General features: G+C 36.5%; 1 protein-coding gene across 11 annotated transcripts in view; it reads left to right on the forward strand.

Annotated features, from left to right (window-relative positions):
* The window catches only part of MGA (MGA, MAX dimerization protein), a 149099-nt gene that overhangs the window by 121899 nt on the left and 6557 nt on the right, over positions 1-20643 (forward strand). For 6 of the 11 annotated variants that reach the window (XM_027553604.1, XM_027553603.1, XM_027553602.1 and 3 more), the window contains exons 14-23: positions 609-906; positions 2206-2832; positions 6525-6815; positions 7005-8515; positions 11770-11900; positions 14720-14771; positions 16723-16929; positions 18295-18406; positions 19217-19450; positions 20421-20597. In XM_027553604.1, the coding sequence (XP_027409405.1) occupies positions 609-906; positions 2206-2832; positions 6525-6815; positions 7005-8515; positions 11770-11900; positions 14720-14771; positions 16723-16929; positions 18295-18406; positions 19217-19450; positions 20421-20597 (3640 nt within the window). The remainder of the gene's footprint in view (positions 1-608; positions 907-2205; positions 2833-6524; positions 6816-7004; positions 8516-11769; positions 11901-14719; positions 14772-16722; positions 16930-18294; positions 18407-19216; positions 19451-20420; positions 20598-20643) is intronic. The other 5 variants (XM_027553607.1, XM_027553609.1, XM_027553610.1 and 2 more) reach the window with 4 other exon arrangements.

Below are 20643 nucleotides of genomic sequence, written 5' to 3' on the forward strand. Positions count from 1 at the left end.
ATGAATTTCAACTAGCATTTATTTTGAGTCCAAGTTTTGTGCAAAAGATGAAGATAGTTGTCTTCAAAACTGAATTTTTTGAAAACTGAAAACTAAGGTGACTTTGTGGCTTAGGTATTTGTAACAGTGACTTTCTCATAAGTTAAAGCAGACTTCCATGTATTTTTCAAATATTAAGGACCCTTGTGAGAAAGCTTCATTATGCCTCTGGTCTCATCAGAGAGATTCTGTGGAACACAGTTACTCATTTTTATGCTGATGATTATTAATAGCTCAACCATAATTGCTTATTGACAAGTAAAACAATTGGATGATTCCTTAGATTTGACTGTATCTTCCACAAATCTAGAATGCAGGTATGATGAGTTTCTGTTTTTAAACTTCCAAAATGAAGGAGATGAGATTAGTTGAGAATATCAGATGGCAGCATTTTTTTTTCATCTCCTAAATACTCAGATTATACCAAATGGGAAAAGTCCATTTCTTTTTCCCTTTAAATCTGAAAAATTAGACTTTTAAAACCTTGTAAAAATGAAACCCTTGTCAAGGGAGATGAGTTAGCAAGAGAATTTTATCTTTACAGAATTTCTCTTTGCCACTTGTTTCAGGTTAATGGTAAGAGTTACCCGCAGGCTAAGTTGCTATTGGGACAGATGGGGGCATTGCATCCAGCCAATAGGCTAGCTGCTTATATCACAGGCAGGTTGCGACCCTCAGTCCTGGACCTCTCAACCCTCAGTACTGTCATCTCCAAGGTAGCATCCAATGCCAAGGTGGCTGCATCCAGGAAACCACGCACCCTGTTGCCTTCAACATCCAATTCCAAAACGGCATCATCTTCTGGCACTACAACAAATCGCCCTGGGAAGAATCTGAAGGCGTTTGTCCCGGCGAAAAGACCAATTGGTAAGTTGGACTGTTTATATGTTTTGGGAAGGGTTGTGACTTGGTGCTGGGCCAGTGGATACAGATATGGAGGTTGTAAAACTTAGAGAAATATAGAAGTTGGTACTTTTTTTTCTTGATGTTTATCTTGCCTGAATTTAAATATTTTTTTAGTAACTCTTCTGATGACCTACAGTACTAAATAAATTGAGTTATAGTTAGTTTTATAGTTATTTCCCAGACGTTTAGACTGGTTTTGTTAACATAGAAAAGACTTAGCTTTTTAATTTTGTTTTGCAGAAGGGAATACATATTCCTGAGTACTTTCCCTAATTTACTATTTCTCCTATGAGGACTGGTGTTTTTGGTAACCAATCGTATGTATGTTCCCTGAATTTATGAAACCAAGGAGCTAGCAAAATCAAAATGCATTATGTTAGTATAGACTTAGAGTAGAAGGCTCTTGTAAAACGTAATTCTGGGAACATTGATTTATTATATTTATCCCTATTCTGTGAGTAAAAACCTAATTTATTTAACATCTTAGTGTTAGAGTCTGTAATAAATTGCCTCCTTAAATCATTTGTGTTTTAGAATTGACAGTATATACAGTTGATTTTATTGGATTCCTCTTTTTGTTTTTTTCACATCTGTTTAGAAATGTTAAATAAAAATGTCGTTTGCTGTGTTTTTATTCCTCTTAATAGGAAATTGAAATCTCTGGCTAAATGCTGGAGTTGTGTGAAGATGGAGTATAGGCATTGCCTTAAAAAGAACTCTTTCTACCTCTTGTTAAAAAGGTAGCTTTAACTGGTGATCTTAAAAAAAAAAAAAAAAAAGGATCGTCTTATCCTGGCCTCTTCTGAAATGTCTTTTTGCATATTTCTAAAATGCAAAACTTTACTGTTTTGTAAAAGAACAGCAATAAAGAGGTAGAGGTGCTGTGACAGAAGGAAGTGGTGCAAACAGATTTTAAAATTAGAATTAGGAATACAATTTCCTTACTTTCTTCCTCTGTTTTAGATGCTGAAGTTGTGTGCTGCTGTGCTATACAGTCTTTTTAGTGTTCTGGCAGTTAGACTGTATTGCATAACCAAAGGAATTTCAGAAGGAACATCCAATTTTATTCCCTTTAGTTGTTAGAACTTTGAAAGTTAGGTTTGGGTGGACAGGTATGTTTGACTTCTGTGAGTGGAAATTATAGGTACATACCTGTAAGAAATTGACCCAGTGGTGCACAATAAATGTTGATAAACACAATCACTACAAGGATGAAATATGAGAACTGAAGATTTTTGACCTGCAAATTTTTATTTGCAGCGGCTCGACCCTCTCCTGGTGGTGTGTTCACACAGTTTGTGATGAGTAAAGTTGGAGCCCTGCAGCAGAAGATCCCTGGAGTTAGCACACCCCAACCCCTAACAGGGCCACAGAAGTTCAGTATCAGACCTTCTCCAGTAATGGTCGTCACACCTGTGGTTTCTTCTGAGCCAGTTCAGGTGTGCAGCTCTGTGACTGCTGCTGTCACTACTACCACCCCTCAAGTGTTTTTAGAAAATGTTCCTGCTGTGACACCTACGACTGCTCTATCTGACGTGGGAACTAAAGAAACTACTTATTCTTCTGGTGCCACCACTGCAGGGGTTGTTGAGGTCTCTGAAACTAATACCAGCACCCTTGTAACACCTACCCAGTCTACAGCCACTTTGAACCTTATCAAAACGACTGGGATAACTACCCCTGTGGCTTCAGTTGCTTTTCCTAAGTCTTTGGTAGCATCTCCTCCAACCATAACTCTTCCTGTTGCTTCCACTGCCTCCACCTCCATAGTCGTGGTGACCACAGCTGCATCTTCTTCCATGGTGACCACACCAACTTCATCTCTGAGCTCTGTTCCCATTATACTCTCGGGAATTGATGGGAGTCCACCAGTGAGCCAGAGACCAGGTAAGGCCTAGATGTTACAAGCTGGTTTATTTTATAGCTGGTTATATAACTTTGTGGTTCTGATAGAATTACAGGTAAATATCAAGTGTTTCTGCTATAACAGGGAAAAAAAAAAACAAACTTTACATTCTGCAAAACTGAACACAAAAAATAATGGACTTCATGGTAAATACAGGGTTAGTACAGTCAGTGAACATTTGTGCAGTTTTGTAACCAGTGAGTGAGTGAAAGTCGCTCAGTCATGTCTGACTCTTTGCAATCCCATGGACTCTAGCCTGCCAGGTTCCTCTGTCCATGGAATTCTCTAGGCAAGAATACTGGAGTGAGTAGCTGTTTCCTCCTCCAGGGGATGTTCCCAACCCAGGTATTGAACCCAGGTCTCCTGCATTGCAGGCAGATTTTTTACAGTCTGAGCTACCAGGGAAGCCCCAGAATGCTAATAAAAACTATTAACCTTCAAGATAAACAGCCTTAACAGATGGTTTAGTGGAGCTAGAGATTTTCTCAGGAAATTAAAAATATTCAAAAGCATTAGAATGGAAATGCTACATTTGGGAGTGGAACTCTGAGCCAGTAGAGCAGCCATTAAAGTGGGTGCAGGAGGAAGTGCAGCAGCTCTTGTGTGTTGAGAGCTAAGGGCTCATGTCTCTGAGGGAACCAAATGTAGGTGTGCCCAGTTTTGGGAGTGGGAGAGCTGCTGCTTTATATTTAAAAAGGACAGATCAGAGGGCTTCTGCTTATGTTGCAGCCAAGCTGAAGGTCTTTTCTCTTGCTTAAGATTAAAATTCTAGGTCCTTTTTTTTTTTTTTTTTTAAGGTCCTCTTGCCTAGTAAAAATCATTTGTGAATCAGCCCAACTCCTATATACTATACATTCTCTTAATTATTATACATAAACTGATTGAAATAGAAGTAGGGAAGCATATTTCTTTGTTTAGGACTCGGATATTTTATATGTCAACTTTTTAGTTAAAGTTAATTTTTTTCTCTTGTTGACTTAGTTTAAGTGAATTTGAAATAGAAATAGTTCACACTTTGGTCACTTTTATATCCTAATTCAACCAGCTAAAGTAACTTAGTAGACTCAAAGAAGAATTAGTATGGAAAGGAGTGTGAGAGATACAGAATATAGTGTGTGTGTTAGTTGCTTAGTTGTGGCCAACTCTTTGTGACCCTACGGACTATAGCTGATGAAGCTCCTCTGTTCATGGACTTCTCCAGGCAAGGGTACTAGAGTGGGTTGCCATTCTCTTGTCCAGAGGATCTTCCTGACCCAGGAATTGAAGCCGGGTCTCCTGCATTGCAGGTAGATTCTTTACCATCTGAGCCACCAGGGAAGCCCCTACAGGATATAAGGGGGAATAAAATAACTGACAACAGTTCTGTCTTGGTTATTGATAGTTTTCCTACTAAATATTTTTGTCTTCAGGGGCATGGTTTAAATCCCTGTAGATATTTTAGGAAAGAAGGGATTTATAAATTGAAGTGCTGTTGAAAGGAAAAGTGGATGACAGTGTCAATTTTGTTGTCTTTTGCTACTTCCTGTCAACACACGTACCAAAAATGGCTAATAATATTATTTCAAAAGTAAGATTGTGTTTGATGAAGCCTTTTTGATTTCCTTTTGAAACTCACAGTTCACATCTTGTCATATTTTAACTGGTCACGTCTTCTAAATCATGTATTCTGACCTTTTTTATATTTTTAATTATGTCATGAAACTGTGAAGTTGTTTACCTTTTGTAGTTCATTTTCTCTCAGATTTCAGTCACTCAGAACATACGTTCAGGTATTTTGCTCTGATTCCCATTTGTACTCTCATATAATTGATTTATTATTGTTATTTAAATCAAGTCAGTTGTTCACTTAAGTATACTTTTAAAAGGAGCAGTATTACTGTAATTGGAAACCAGCATTACTTGCCAGAATGGAGGATAGTCTCTTAAATAAATAAACTGAACCAATAATAATAAAAAGTATCAAATACTAGCCAGCTCCTGTGTATTTTTAACATGTGACTTGTTCTCTGTTAATGAAGGAAGTTAGAAAATGCTGGCATAGTCTTTTTTTTTTAATTTTAATATTAAAGACATAATATCAGAGACATAATTTCTTCTGTATTTAATCAAAAGATTAAAATTCTGACAGTATAATATGGTGTTATTCTATATGACATACCACCTTAAAGTATCTTATGTAATACTACTTGAGGAAATACTAGTTGTATATTTTCTTATCTGCTCTTCTATAAAAGGAGCTGACTCACATCACTGCCAACTTCTAAGGAAGTATGTGATTTTGTTATAGTTTCATAAAGTGGATCCCAACTCGGGGATTTAGACCTCTGACTTTTTCATTTGACTTTTCATCCTTTTGTCTTTCTCTTCTTCCCTGAGCTCTCACCCAGTGCAATAAATAATCACTTATTTAGTGTGTATATTAAAGGCTGCTTTGGGAGTAATTTGGTTTTGAATCATTCTGTAAAACTCAATTTGAATAGAAATTTTCAGGAAATTAAGAATGTTTTACTTTAACATGTTTCTCACATAAGATAGATGATTTTTTTGTTTGTTTAAAAAGTTGCACACTATTTTTTTTTAATCAGTTTGGTCTTGTGTTGTTATTTCCTTTTCAAAAGTAATCATGGATCTTCTATAGTAATTTGTCATGTAAATGTTAAGGAGCATCACTTTCTTTTAGAAATTTGATACTTTTTTTGGGCAGAGTGCATATTAAAATCTTTGTTTTGTTTGGCTTGTTAATTTTTCTGTTTAGTGACAAACTGATGAAAATTTTTATTTAAAAATGTCAAAAAAAGAATAATTGAAAATAATAATGTTAAAGAAATTCAGTAATTTGAATGGTAATATTAGATCACTTTCATTTATGCTTACTATTATCATTATTCCTACTTCTTTATTCCTATGACCAAAAACTCATACTGTTTTTTCCCATATCCTTGGTGTTTTCTTCCAGACATTGAAGTGCATCTTTCAGTACTATTAATGTTTTGAGATCTCTTTTAATTCACATCTTCTGCATTAAATTTCTACCTTTTCTGTTTCAAAACTATGTTTGCCTCTTCCTAACCAGGCTTTATTTCCCTACTTCTTTGATGTCTCTTAATTTCATTCCATTTTTGGGGGATATGTGTTTTTTTTTCCTTTTGAAAAATAATTTTCACAAATCTGTATGCTTTGCTTATTCATCAGTGAACTTTAAAGGCCAAGAAGTTTTTTTGTACCTTGTGATTTTTAGTCTTTGACTTTGTCTTCCTTGAGTAAGACCTGTTAAACTAAGTCATAAGCCTGTTAAGTATTAACAGCCTGAATTTTTAAGTTGAACAGAAAATTTACTTGAACTTTAATGAGAATCCAGGTTTAGAGTTGTGCCTGTGTTCTTTCTTTAGGCAGAAGTATTATCTCTTTAAATGTACCTCTTGACAGTTGAGACTTTCTTTTTTTACCAATCTAAATGTAAGGCCCTGTAAGCTGTGGTTAATACTTAAGTTTAAAGTAAATTATTCTCAGCCATAACTCCTGTGTCCTATATCATGGACATAACAGAATTTTGCCAACTCTGTAATTTAAGCTTGTACTTATTTGTAGCATGGTTAGATTCTTTGTCATAATTATTTTTTCCCAAGTATTAAAGGGAAATTCTGATACTATGTTTCCATTTCCTATTTTTCAGAAAATGCCCCTCAGATTCCAGTGGCTCCTCCACAGGTCTCTCCTAACACAGTGAAACGTGCTGGACCTCGATTGTTGTTGATTCCAGTGCAGCAGGGTTCTCCTACTCTTAGACCTGTCCCAAACACACAACTTCAGGGACATCGGATGGTCTTGCAGCCTGTTAGGAGTCCAAGTGGAATGAACCTATTCAGGCACCCTAATGGGCAGATTGTCCAGCTTCTCCCTTTGCATCAGCTTCGAGGATCTAATAACCAGCCCAACTTACAACCTGTCATGTTTCGGAACCCAGGTATAAAGTTACAGATATTTTTGATAAGTTTCTCTTTTCTTGAATCATTTGGTCATATGGTATATTTATATACCAGCATTGGTCTTATCAGTCTCTTGAAATCAATCACCTGTTAGGAAAAAAATACGTACTTTGAAAGTCTTTGATGTGGGCAATGGTGATTTAAAATGCTTTTTTTTTCCTCACCAGGGTCTGTGATGGGAATCCGTTTACCCACTCCTTCCAAACCATCAGAGACTCCACCTTCTTCGGCTTCGCCCTCTGCTTTCTCCGTTGTGAATCCTGTAATTCAGGCTGTTGGGTCTTCTCCAGCAATGAATGTTATCACTCAGGCACCATCATTGCTTTCTTCTGGACCTAATTTTGTGTCTCAGTCTGGTACATTGACTCTGAGGATTTCCCCTCCTGAACCACACAGTTTCACAAGTAAAACAGCCTCTGAAACCAAAATAACTTATAGTTCAGGAGGGCAGCCTGTTGGTACAGCCAGTCTTATTCCTCTCCAGTCTGGTAGTTTTGCCTTGTTGCAGCTCCCAGGACAAAAGCCTGTTCCCAGCTCCATTCTTCAACATGTTGCTTCACTTCAGATGAAAAGAGAATCTCAGAATGCAGACCAGAAAGATGAAACAAGCTTTTTAAAAAGAGAACAAGAAACCAAGAAGGTTCTGCAGTCAGGAGAAGCTGTAGAGCCTGAGACTAATATAATAAAACAAAACTCAGGAGCTGCTGTCTCAGAAGAAACTCTGAATGATTCCTTGGAAGATAGGGGTGATCATTTAGATGAAGAATCCCTTATAGAAGAAGGGCCTACAGCTGTTAAACCTTCTGAGCATGTCTGTAGCACTGGCTCACACGCAGGTGAAGACTATAAAGATGTTGAGGAAGAATATGGGATTAGGAACCATAACAGTTCCAAAGAAAAACTGACTGTTCTAGAAGTTAAGACCATTTCTGGAAGAGCCAGTAACATGACAGTCCAAAGTGTGAATAATGTGCAGCTTAAAAAACTTGGTGATGTGAAAGTGGAACAGCAGAAAGGCTTAGACAATCCAGAGGAAAAATCAAATGAATTTCCAGTTATCTCTAAAGAAGAAAGCAAAGTTGAATTTTCAGGCAGTAGAGTTGCGGAGCAGCAATCTAATCCAAAGCCAGAGGCCAAGGAGAAGGAATGTGGAGAGTCTCTGGAGAAGGACAGCATTAAGGAGAGGTGGAGAAAACACTTAAAGGGCCCTTTGGCCCAGAAATATGTTAGAACTTCACAAGAAGGCAAGAATGAGACAAATGAGCAATTAATTAAAGAAACAAAAACTTGTAAGGAAAATTCAGATGTGTTTCAACAAGAACACAGTATCTCTGATTTACTTGGAAAAAGTGGAACTACTGAGAATGCCAGAATTTTAAAAACTGAATGTGATTCTTGGAGTAGGATTTCTAGTCCTACAACCTTCTCCATTGTCCCTAGGAGAGCTGCCAAAGGGAGCAAAGGGGACGGACATTTTCAAGGTCACTTACTGCTCTCAGGAGAACAGATAAAACCAAAGCAAGAGAAGACGGGTGGCAGAAGCAGTACTGACTTCACTGTTTTGGAGTTGGAAGAGGAAGACGAAGAAGATGAGAATGAGAAAACTGATGATTCTATTGATGAGATTGTGGATGTTGTTTCTGACTACCAGAGTGAGGAGGTTGATGATGTAGAAAAGGTGGTGAGCCCATTTTTGTTGTGACTGAAACCTCAAGAATTTAAATGATTCATTAGAGACAATAGCTTTTCCAGAAGATAACTTAAGACCTAATACATTCAATTGGATGCCTAGGTTTAAATCATGATTAAATGACTTTGTAGTTTTTAGGCTGTGTCAGTCAGGTAACATTTATTGAGCTTATATTGTGTTTTGAGACTTCTCTGATATTATACAGGAAGGCTGGTTTAAGCCTTGGGGGAATAGATGCTTTGAGAGTCCCTATCAAATTAGGTTTTTTGTTTTGTTTATTTTTTAAAAAAATCCTAAAATCACTACTCCCATTTGATCTCAGTTTTTTTCACATTTTTTATGCAAAGTTATTGTAGCTTATCTGGTAGATATATATAAGAAGCAGGGAATGGGTGGCCTTAGAACTGGAAGATAATTTGTCAGCATTTGTAGAGATGTTTTTTGTTTTGGAGAGAAATGAAAAACATCATTTAGTATTTTATTATCACCCCGCCTAAAGTTGCTTTCTAACCATCTCCTAAAATTAAATAATTAGTGTCTAAAATTTGTATTCTAACCTCTGGTCATCTTCCTTTGTAATTTGACCTTTATAATTTATTTTTATTTTTTAATTTTGCCGAAGCCATTTTCATAGACTTCTGTGTAGAGTTGTGTTTGCTGAGCTAAGTAATTGAGCATCAGTATGATATAGGGCAGGAATTGGGCAAACTTTTTTGTAAAGGGCTAGTTTGTAGATATTATAGACTTTGCAGGCTAGATGACTTGCTTTTGCAGCTACTCAGTTGCTGCTATAGAGGGAAAGCAGCCATAAACAGTAGTAAGTGAATGAGTGTGGCTGTGTTCCAGTAAAAACCTCAGTTACAGAAACAAATGGGGGGCTGTGGTGTGCTGTCCCCTTCCCCTGATGTAAAACATAAGGAGGTTATAGTCATCTGCCTGTGGGGTATCTTGAAATCGAAATTGAGATAATACGGCCCTTTGCAATGATTGTCTTGCATGGCAGTTTTAGAATTTCACTCCTTTTGAGATTCATTTGTTCTCTGTGTTACCTGGTCCTCCTCCGTTAATGCCTAACTGTCTTAGGCAAATAAAATATAGCAAAAAGGTTTATATTTTAAAATTCTAAAATGTCTACGTTTTGAAATGTTTCTATGTCATTATTTCTGAACCTCACTGTCTCATTTGTAAATGAGATGGATAATTCTATATGCATTTGCCTTGCATTCTATCTATAACCTTATCCTTTTTGAGGACTTACATCTGTAGGTAGTTTAGGAGTTAGATTGCCAATCTTGTTGCACTTTTTGCAGTCTCATTATAAGTCAGCCTAGGTAAGCATCAGACCAAAAACAGTCCAGCTTTATTTTAATTAAATTTTTTTCTATTATGGTTTATTACAGGATATTGAATATAGTTCCATGTGCCATACAGTAGGATTTTGTTGTTTATCCATTCTATATATAATAGTTTGCATCCAGTCCATCCTTTACTCAATACTTCTCCCCCTTGGCAACCACAAGTCAAAAACAGTCCTGCTTTAAAATCAGTGAAAACAAACAAACAAACAAATCAGTGAAAACTATTGCTATCAGTAGAACTGACTTAATGGAACCTTTAGAGTGTCTTAGTCATACAGAGTGGCATTGCTTGAACTTCAAATGGGAAATCTGACAGGTACACTGGCCATTTTAAAGTAAGGGCATTCAAATTTAAATTCTACATTGTATTTATGTATATGTTTGACACCTATGATAGCTTTATGCCTGTTAAGCATTGTATTGGAATAGTGTAAGGAAAGTTGTGAATAACCTTTTTAATTTAAATCTTCCCCAATTAAGTTAATTGGATATTATTTACAAAGCCTCCAATTAAAGCCATGTAATTACATATTCTTCAGTTTAAATATTATAAAGCATCTGTCTACATTAGTATTCAAACTTTTGGGCTTCTGTTGGTTTAGATTCCCAAAGTTAATTTTAATATGCATTGATTAATACACAATATTTAGATGATGATTAAATTGGGGATCATAAATGATGACTTGAAAAAAAAAATGATGACTTGAGTCATTTATGTCTGTTAGCCATAGGGAGCCTCTAATTTGGGAGTAAGTAGTTTTTCTGGTGAGATTAAAATAGAGCTAGTAAAGTGATAGGGATGCTTCATTTTGAGTGTGCTTCTTTGGTACAGTACAGTTACAGATGACATATTCTCTGTTTAGTTTCTGGCATAATAAACACTATTTTTAAAGGTGGACTTAGAAATTCTATCTGCATAGCCCATAATCCATATAGTTTATATGCATACTAAGTTACTTCAGTTGTGTCTGATTCTTAGTGACCCTATGGACCATAGCCCACCAGGCTTCTCTGTCCGTGGGATTTTCCAGGCAAGAACACTAGAGTGGGTTGCTGTCCCCTCCTCCAGGGGATCTTCCCGACCCAGGGATCGAACCCATATCTCTTAAATCCCCTGCATTGGCAGATGAGCTCTTTTGCCACTAGTGCTACCTGAGAAGTCCCTCTTATAGTCCTCTGTTGTGAGTTTCTTTGGTAGGTGCTCAATAAATGCTTACTGATTGACTCATCTTTTGGTATAATAAGCAGTACAGCAAGCCTGGGCTTCTTTTGGTATCTGAAATTCTTCAAAAGCTCTCATTCTGTGGGATTGAGATTCTTAGAAGATTGGGCTATATTCTGTTTGCATATCTGCCTTGAATGTGTTTTTGTGGGTGTTTAATATGGGGTTAACCATGAAGCACTGTTACACTAGAACTTGAGTTTTTCTGCTTTCTACCTTCTCCCTCACCACGTTTTATTTGATTGCTATTTAATCTTTAGATTTATGCAGCTTTAATATATCTGTACTTGAATTTGTCCACTTGCAGTAATATTGAAGCATCAGCACAGCCCTTTGGAGACTCTGTCTCTTTAGTCTAATCTTTGTTGGGTTGTCAAAAAAGTTTGTTCAGGTTTTTCTATACCATCTTGCGGAGAAACCTGAACGAACTTTTTGGCCAACTCAGTGTGATTTATAATGTAGTTCTTGGTTGTTAGCCCTAACCATATGCTGTCTTTATGACTTAATTCCATTTTAAGATTAACAGATTTAGGGTTATTAGTACTCATGGTTTAAGATCAATGTTTGGCACTGGTTGGCTTTATAAGGGAAACATTCAGTTGAAAAATTTAGGTGTGCTTGCTTCCCAATGCTTTATTTACTGTTGGACTGGTGTATTTCAGAATAACTGTATAGAATACATTGAGGATGATGAAGAACAAGTGGACATTGAGACTGTAGAAGAGCTCCCTGAGGAAATTAAAATCGCCCACATGAAGAGCACAGCTGTCCATACAGAGATTTTGAAACAGCCGTAAGTCTTATTTTTCTTTGGATTGTTATTTCTTGTATTGTGACCATAAGCAAAACTGAATGTTCTAGTCAAGAGTTCTGGGTAATTGACATACTTCCTTTATTTCTCTAGCTTTTTATCTTATTAGTAGATGAGGAAAGGAGCTGAAATTCAGAGGTAATTAACTTCCTTGTTATTGCTAGGAAACAGTATATAAATGTGAATAACATGCTTTCCGAGCCTGATACATTGGCATTAAAATACTAGTTTTGCTAGTTTGTAGCTATTTAACCTTGGGCAAGTGTGTAATCTTTCTGACTCTTAGATTCTTTACCTGTGAAATGAGGAAAATGCCCTTTTTTAAGGCATTAAATCATATAATATATGAAATAACTAGCATAACTGACACAGTGGATTACTCAATAAAGTTCTTTATCTTTTAAGAATACAGTTGTAAATTCTAAATGTGGTTACTTTGCTAGTTGAACGGGTGAGGTACAGTTAGAAAAATTTTTCTGCCTGTTCAGCTGATGAGATGAAAACACAGAATGATAAGATGACTTAGGAAAAAAATGTTATGCGTTAGTAAACCTTATATTGATTAGGAATTGGGGTATGAGAGAAAGAAGGTAAGAGTTATTTTGTGCCAGACATTGTGCTTTTCAAGTTATTATATCATCAGCTACCTAAAGTAGCAATGAGTTGAGAAAGAGTAATTCTTCACTCCTAGTGAGAAAGTCTAAGGTAGGGATATGGTGGTATTTTTCTTCACTCCAGGGCTATTTGGAAGGTCCTTCAATTACCTGGACTCCCAGTTAGTGCTAGTGGTAAAGAACCTTCCTGCCAATGCAAGCGACACAGGTTCAGTCCCTTGGGTGGAAAGATCCCCTGGAGTAAGAAATTGCACCCCACTCTAGTATTCTTGCCTGGAGAAAACCATGGCTAGAGGAGCCTGGCAGGCCACAGCCCGTGGGGTTGCAAAGAGCTGAACATGACTGAGCACATACAAAACACCTCAGTTGCCTGTTGGTTATGATTGAAAGAATTTAAATCTCTTAAAAACTTAATTAGACTTAAATTCAGTAATATTGCAGGATGTAAGTTCAGTATACTGAAATTGAGTTCTAAAACAATAGCAATAAACAAAAAAAAATTAAAAATACAAAAAAGCTGTTTGGGATTTTTGATAGAATCAATAATATTTTATAAAAGTCTTACACAACTTTTTGATAGAAATTGTGTAAGACTTTTATAAAATGTTATTGAAAGACATTGAAAAAATGAAAAACAAACAAACATTGATGAAGATTTCAATAAACAGATTCCATCTTTATGGACTGGAATAGTAAAGGGCCAGGAATAATTAACAGTTAAAGAGCACAAACTGTAAAGGAACAGATTGTTAAAAATTTCTGTCAGTAAAAAGGTGATTTCAGACTGTAAGGAAAATATTTGCAATATGTGTTAGAGGATTAGTATCAAGGATATAAAATAATTCTTACAAGTCAATAAGAAAACGGTGATCCACGGGCTTCCCTGCTGGTAAAAATCTGCCTGCCAATGCCGGCAACATGGGTTTGGTTCCTAATCCAGGAAGATCCCTCATGCCTTGGAGCAACTAAGTCCATGGGTCACTGCTATCAAGCCTGTGCTCTAGAGTGCAGGAGTTACAACTGCTGAGCCCATGTACTGCAAGTATTGGAGCCCGTGCTCTAGAGCCTGTGTTCCACAAGAGAAGCCACTGCAGTGAGAAGCCTGCAAACTACACAACTAGAGTAGCCCCTGCTCACTGCAACTAGAGAAAAGCCTATGCAGCAATGAAGACGCAGCACAGCCAAAAAGAAATAAATAAGATTAAGTAAATTTTAAAGAAAAAGGAAAGAAAAGTATGATCCAATAGAAAGGTAAGTAATGGATATTGTGGGCAGTTCACAGAAGAGGAAACCTGGACTGCCAATAAACATACACAAATTTGTTCCCCCCTCACAAGTAATTAAGGGAAATAAAGATTAAACCATAATGACGTTACAAATTTGTACCCAGAAGTTTGGCATAAATTGAGATTTCTGAAATAATATTGTCTAGTTGTGGAACAATGGGAACATACTACAGGTGGGGTGGGGGTATGAGTTATTATTACCTCTTTGGGGAGCAGTGCGATGTGACTACAGTTGAAGATGTGCATGCATTTCTTCTATCCATCAGTTCCACTCCTAGATATAGATTCTGGAAGGGTTCACGCACATGTATAAGGGGTCATGTGTGGGGTTGTCCATTCCAGCATTTGCCATTGTGAAAATTTGGATGCAATGTAAATAATTACTAACATACTAAAAAAATAAAATTTAGAGAAGTTATACTTTGGAATACTATATAGCAGTTAAAATGATCAAACTACAAGTATTAACATATCTCATATGTAATGTTGAATGAAACAAATCAGTTGAAGAAAGATACACATTACATATGTTTAAAATGCTACACAATATTTTCTTTTTCAAGATGAATCAGTTACATTCCTAGTAGAACTATATGAGAAGGAAGGAAGGCGGGTATTTTATTTCTTAGGCTGAATGACAGATACCTGGATGTTGATTATGTATTTTGTTTGTACAGTTTTACATGTTTGAAATATTTCACAATTGAAAAATGTAATTTGAAGTTTTAAGGTTTTTTTGGGAGAATTTGAGAAAAAAGGATATTGTTGAATAAATCATACTGTCACAAATGGGACTATGGGAAAATAAGCCAGTCACAGTTTAGACAATTAGGGGTGGTTTGAAATAGGTCTTAGATTATTGAATTTTGATAAGTCTTTGGAAAATACTGTCTTTATTTAGGTGCTGTACGCCTGTCTCTGCAGATGAAAAAGCTACTGAAAGGAGTCGAAAGGTATTTACAGAATATTTAATGATAATTGCTCATTTAATAAAATTGATAACATTTGTCCTTACAGGTAAAACATTAGTTACATTAATTATGACTTTTTTCAGGGCTGCTTTTACCAATGAGTTAATATAATCAGCTACCCCCCCTTAATGAAATTACACTACTACTGTTTTTTTTTTTCCTAATTCTACCCGCCCACCCCACCTAGTTGATAGAATAATTTAGAGGAATTAAAATGGGCATGGAATTTGTGAAACTTGTTTTGTTTATTTGAAAACTAATTGTATAATGTGATGATGTGATGTGAAATAGGCTAGCATTCTTTCTTATCTAGACTCCTGATTTTTCCAGTGACCTAAAAAATTACTTGTTATCTGAAATAATGGCTGGCAATTCAGGGAGCAATGAGATTATAAATTTTCTTTGATTTTCTTAATATATTGTGTAGGATATCATGGTACCATGATTAAGCAAGATTTTCTCTATCCTTACTTAACACTGTGGAGGAATTAATTTCAATTTTGAAAAATATATAAGTACAAATTACAGATTGGGAGATAAAAGAGGGCAGAAGAAATGAAAGGATATAAGTACGGATACCCTCGTTTTACAGAGACACTGTCTATTGTGGATGAAATGAGAAATGGAAATAGAATTATATCTCCAAAGGGATCAATAGAAGAACTAAGTGATTTATCTGTATTAGGAAGATGGGATGGTGAGATACAAGAGAGTGGTGAACTGAATTCTTTTCTGCATCAGATCAGATCAGATCAGATCAGTCGCTCAGTCGTGTCCGACTCTTTGCGACCCCATGAATCGCAGCATGCCAGGCCTCCCTGTCCATCACCAACTCCCGGAGTTCACTCAAACTCAAGTCCATCGAGTCGGTGATGCCATCCAGCCATCTCATCCTCTGTCGTCCCCTTCTCTTCCTGCCCCCAATCCTCCCAGCATCAGAGTCTTTTCCAATGAGTCAACTCTTTGCATGAGGTGGCCAAAGTACTGGTGTTTCAGCTTTAGCATCATTCCTTCCAAAGAACACCCAGGACTGATCTTTAGAATGGACTGGTTGGATCTCCTTGCAGTCCAAGGGACTCTAGGGACTCTTTTCTGCATAGCAGGAAGTAAATAGTTAAAAATACTGTTTTTAACTTAGGATATAGACTTAAGAAGCAGAAAAAGCAACTCAAAGAATAAAAGGGGTTGTTTCTAAGGATCCAGGTATACGTGCAAGGCACAGTTGCTTTTCATTATAAGCTCTTTACATTTTTGTATTTTAAACCCGGTATGCATCTACTACTTCTTTAAATGATTTAAAAATAGAATTAGAATAAATAAGAGAGAAAGGAAGCCTAAGGCATCCTGAGAGTTAAGGAAGACTTTCCTGAAAAATGCAAAGGTTTGCATTTAATTGTGAAGTCATAAAGGAGGGTGGAAAGGGATAGGTGCAGGCAACAACCTGTGTAATGACAGGGAGGTGTGGGATTATAGAGTGCTTAGGAAATTTACAGCACTTTGGAATGGTTGGAGACAACAGTGATTTAGGAAGAGTGGCAGTTGACCCTTTCCCAAATTGTAAAGGGTCTTTACAGTATTTAAGAAAACATTTTAAACTTGTTTTCCACTAGTCAAGTTTTTCATGTAATTTGTGTCATAAAAACAACTCTCAATAATAAATTATACACATAAGCTTTTTTAGAGTCCCTCTCTCAATCCCTCATTTGAAAACTGCTGATATTTGAGCTGAGAAGTGATATCACATTAGCATGTTTTAGAATTTACACTGTTGATTTGGAGAAAAGATAGACTGGTAGTAAGAGGACCAACTGAGAGGCTATTAAGATACTCTAGGCAGAAGATGGTTGGTGTCTGATATAGAACAGTGCCATTGGTGTGGTGGAAAGCGAGTAGATGTGAAAGATACTTAGGAGGCAATCTTTTGTTTGGATAGGCTGCACAAGTTCCTCTAAAGCTAAAACCTGATTATTGGAGTGAAAAACTACAGAAAGAAGCAGAAGCTTTTGCATATTATCGCCGGACACACACTGCCAATGAGCGCCGCCGCCGTGGTGAAATGAGAGATCTCTTTGAGAAGTTGAAGATCACATTGGGGTTACTTCATTCTTCGAAGGTTTCCAAAAGTCTCATTCTTACTAGGGTAAGTGTGTAAATGACAGACGAATAAGAGCTTGACTAAAAGAATCTTCTTTAGATACATAAAAGGAAAAGGAAGAAAATTGAAATAGAACTTGTGTTTATCATTTGAATGTGGACTAGTGAGTGTCCAATAATTCCCTTTGGAAGAAAATTCTTATGTTCAATCAGAGTTGCTTTTCATTGAAAGTCAGATTCTGAACCAGCAGAGTTAATTATTCATTTTTAAAATAAAGTTAGAAACTGATAAACTCTATTTACAACAATTTGTGTAAACTTGTTTTCCATAGCACTTAGAAAAGTTTGTTATGGTGAAAGACACAAGACAACTACTATTTTGACATACTTCTAAATGGTTGACAGTCACTTTAAAGGAAACTATAGTATTCAAGCTAGCAGAAGTTTTAATTTTGCATGTAGAATAATAGCTAAGGTAATTTTGTTTCAGTTGCTTATAATTAAAGGTTGGAAGTGTATAAGGCAAGCATTTTATCCCTCTAGAACAAGGTGGTTTCAACCAGATTTTGCTTAGAGTAGGAGTTGATTTTAAAGCTGATTATTAAAATCTAAGCAGAGTAAAATGTTTTGTATCTCCTTGCAGTAGTGAAAATACCACTCAGTGGTGCTCTTTGTAAATAATCACTTTCCCTAGAAGTAGAAGCCAGAAAAGCCTCCTTTTTGGAATTGACTTTTTTTTTTCCACTTGTATAATTTATTATTTAAATTTTTATTAGAGTATAGTTGATTTACAATGTTGTGTTAGTACGTTAGTTAGCTGGTTAGTGAACCAGTTATACATATACATTGTTGTTGTTTAGTCCCTAAGTTGTTTCTGACTCTTTGCAACCCCATGGACTATAGCTCGCCAGGCTCCTCTGTCCGTGGGATTTCCCAGGCAAGAATACTGGAGTTGGTTGCCATCTCCTTCTCAAGGGGAACTTCCCGACCCACAGATCCAACCTGTGTCTCCTGCATTGGCAGACAGATTCTTTACCACTGAGCCACCAGGGTGGCCCATACATGTATATATAGGTACATCCACTCTATTTTAGATTCTTTTCCTGTACAGGCTGTTACAGCGTATTGAATAGGGTTGCCTGTGCTATAAATAGTAGGTTCTTATTAGTTATCTGTTTTATATATAGTAGCACGTATATGTCATTCTCAGTCTTCCAGTTTATTATACCTCCTACCTGTTTCCCCAGTGGTAACCATAAGTTTGTAAAACAATAAAAGTGGTTTTAAATGATATTATAAAGTTCTCTAAAATATTAGATTTAAAAGTTTTTATTAAAGAAATTTGTGTAGACCTTACCTGTTTTTCAGAAAAAGAAAATTGATGGACATGATATTACTATTTCTCTTCTAGGCATTCAGTGAAATTCAGGGGCTAACAGATCAGGCAGACAAGTTAATAGGACAGAAGAATCTCCTGACTCGCAAACGGAATATTTTGATACGGAAAGTATCTTCACTTTCAGGTGAGATAATGGTGAACGATCTCTGGTAAAGGCCATAAATACAGCTTTAGTAAGGAAAATACTTAGTAGATCTTTCAAATACTACTTCATTTGAGTCTTGGTTCCCAGAATTACCATCAGAATTGTCTTTTGACTGGGTGGGACATTTTTTTTTTTTCGATTATAATCACTCTTGACTGCCATAGTTTTGGGGGATATAGTTAAATCAACTGGACTCTATTTCTCATTATTATGTGGGGTCTTTTTTTTTTTTTTTTTTAAACTTTACAATATTGTATTAGTTTTGCCAAATATCGAAATGAATCCGCCACAGGTATACCTGCGTTCCCCATCCTGAACCCTCCTCCCTCCCCCCTCCCCTCCCTCCCTCTGGGTCGTCCCAGTGCACCAGCCCCAAGCATCCAGTACCGTGCATTGAACCTGGACTGGCGACTCGTTTCATATATGATATTATACATGTTTCAATGCTATTCTCCCAAATCTCCCCACCCTCTCCCTCTCCCACAGAGTCCATAAGACTGATCTATACATCGGTGTCTCTTTTGCTGTCTTATACACAGGGTTATTGTTACCATCTTTCTAAATTCCATATATATGCGTTAGTATACTGTATTGGTGTTTTTCTTTCTGGCTTACTTCACTCTGTATAATAGGTTCCGGTTTCATCCATCTCATTAGAACTGATTCAAATGTATTCTTTTTAATGGCTGAGTAATACTCCATTGTGTATATGTACCACAGCTTTCTTATCCATTCATCTGCTGATGGGGTCTTATAGAGAGTGACAGTTTATTCCCTCTCAACCTGTAGGTAAGACAGAAGAAGTGGTCCTGAAGAAGCTAGAGTATATTTATGCAAAACAACAAGCAGTAGAGGCACAAAAGAGAAAAAAGAAGATGGGATCAGATGAGTTTGACGTGTCTCCCAGAACTAGCAAACAGCAGGAAGGAGCTTCTGTATCATCTGTAGATCTCGGACAGATGTTTATAAATAACAGAAAGGGGAAGCCTTTGATTCTTTCCAGAAAAAAAGACCAGGCCACAGGTAGGAGGGACATTTCTTTGCTTTCCTTGATGCAGATGAACATTTAGTTTAGTTTAAAGAACTGAACATCTAATCTTGGCCATAATTTTAGTTTTAATTAGATGAAAGATGAGTTGTATTAAAAGCAGAATATTAACTACATTGTATTTCATTTTCTAGCTTTACACACTCAAGCAAATCCTAATAAGTTATCCATCATGGTAATATATAAGACTAATTTCTGGTAGGAGTTTATTTTTGTTAACCAGGCTCTTTTTAATCAGATTGCAGTCTGTCAATGAATTGCTATACAGGAACAAAGTAAATTGGTTTTGATTTCTTACTCTGTCCTATATGATTTTGAAGGTGAGGCTATGTTGACTTTACATTACTTGTTTATATCCTCTGAAAATGGTATATCCTTTTCTACTCTTTTACTCTTTGGATAGCCAAGTGTAGGAACCAAGGAAATCTGGTTTGTTATATCAGCTAAGAAGGTGGAGATGGATACTAAAATATGAGTTAGTTTTCACATTGCACATTCAAGTGATGTTATTGGTACATAAGTAAGGACTTTAGTGACCATTTAGTCCAGTCACCCTGTTTTACAGATGGAAAAACTGAGGTCTAAAAACTTGAAGTAGTTTCTTAGAGGTTTATAGGAAAGCAAACCTAGGGATAAAATAGTGTGTACCTTCATCCTGCTTCACCAGCAAGACCATCAGAAGCATTCCGTTGAAAAAGTGGTTCCGTAGCTCTGTTCCTCAGCAAAAATAAAATTCTGTCCCTTAAGAGAATCAGTGGATAGGTAACCATTACTGAAAAAGCATTCAAAAAGTAAATTGCAAGTTGAAGTTCCCCAACAAATTTGAAATGTCTTGCTTTTTAAGTCAGAGTGTGGTTTTAGGCATGTCTCCTACAATTGCTAGGCTGTACACTAGCATTAATTGAAGGTCTTTTATCCTTAACTAATTTCTGATCTTCTTTACAGAAAATACCTCACCCTCTAATACTCCACACACCTCTGCCAACATTGTGATGACTCCACAAGGGCAATTGCTTACCTTGAAAGGTCCCCTATTCTCAGGACCAGTGGTTACTGTTTCTCCTGCTCTCTTAGAAGGAGATCTGAAACCTCAAGTTGCCAGTAGTGCTGTGGCTCAATCAGGTATTGTCTTAAGTGTTGTCTTCAATGGGTGGTGTAAGAGTTATCT

This window comes from Bos indicus x Bos taurus, chromosome 10 (assembly GCF_003369695.1).
Source record: "Bos indicus x Bos taurus breed Angus x Brahman F1 hybrid chromosome 10, Bos_hybrid_MaternalHap_v2.0, whole genome shotgun sequence".
In the NCBI taxonomy this organism is placed as follows: Eukaryota; Metazoa; Chordata; class Mammalia; order Artiodactyla; family Bovidae; genus Bos; species Bos indicus x Bos taurus.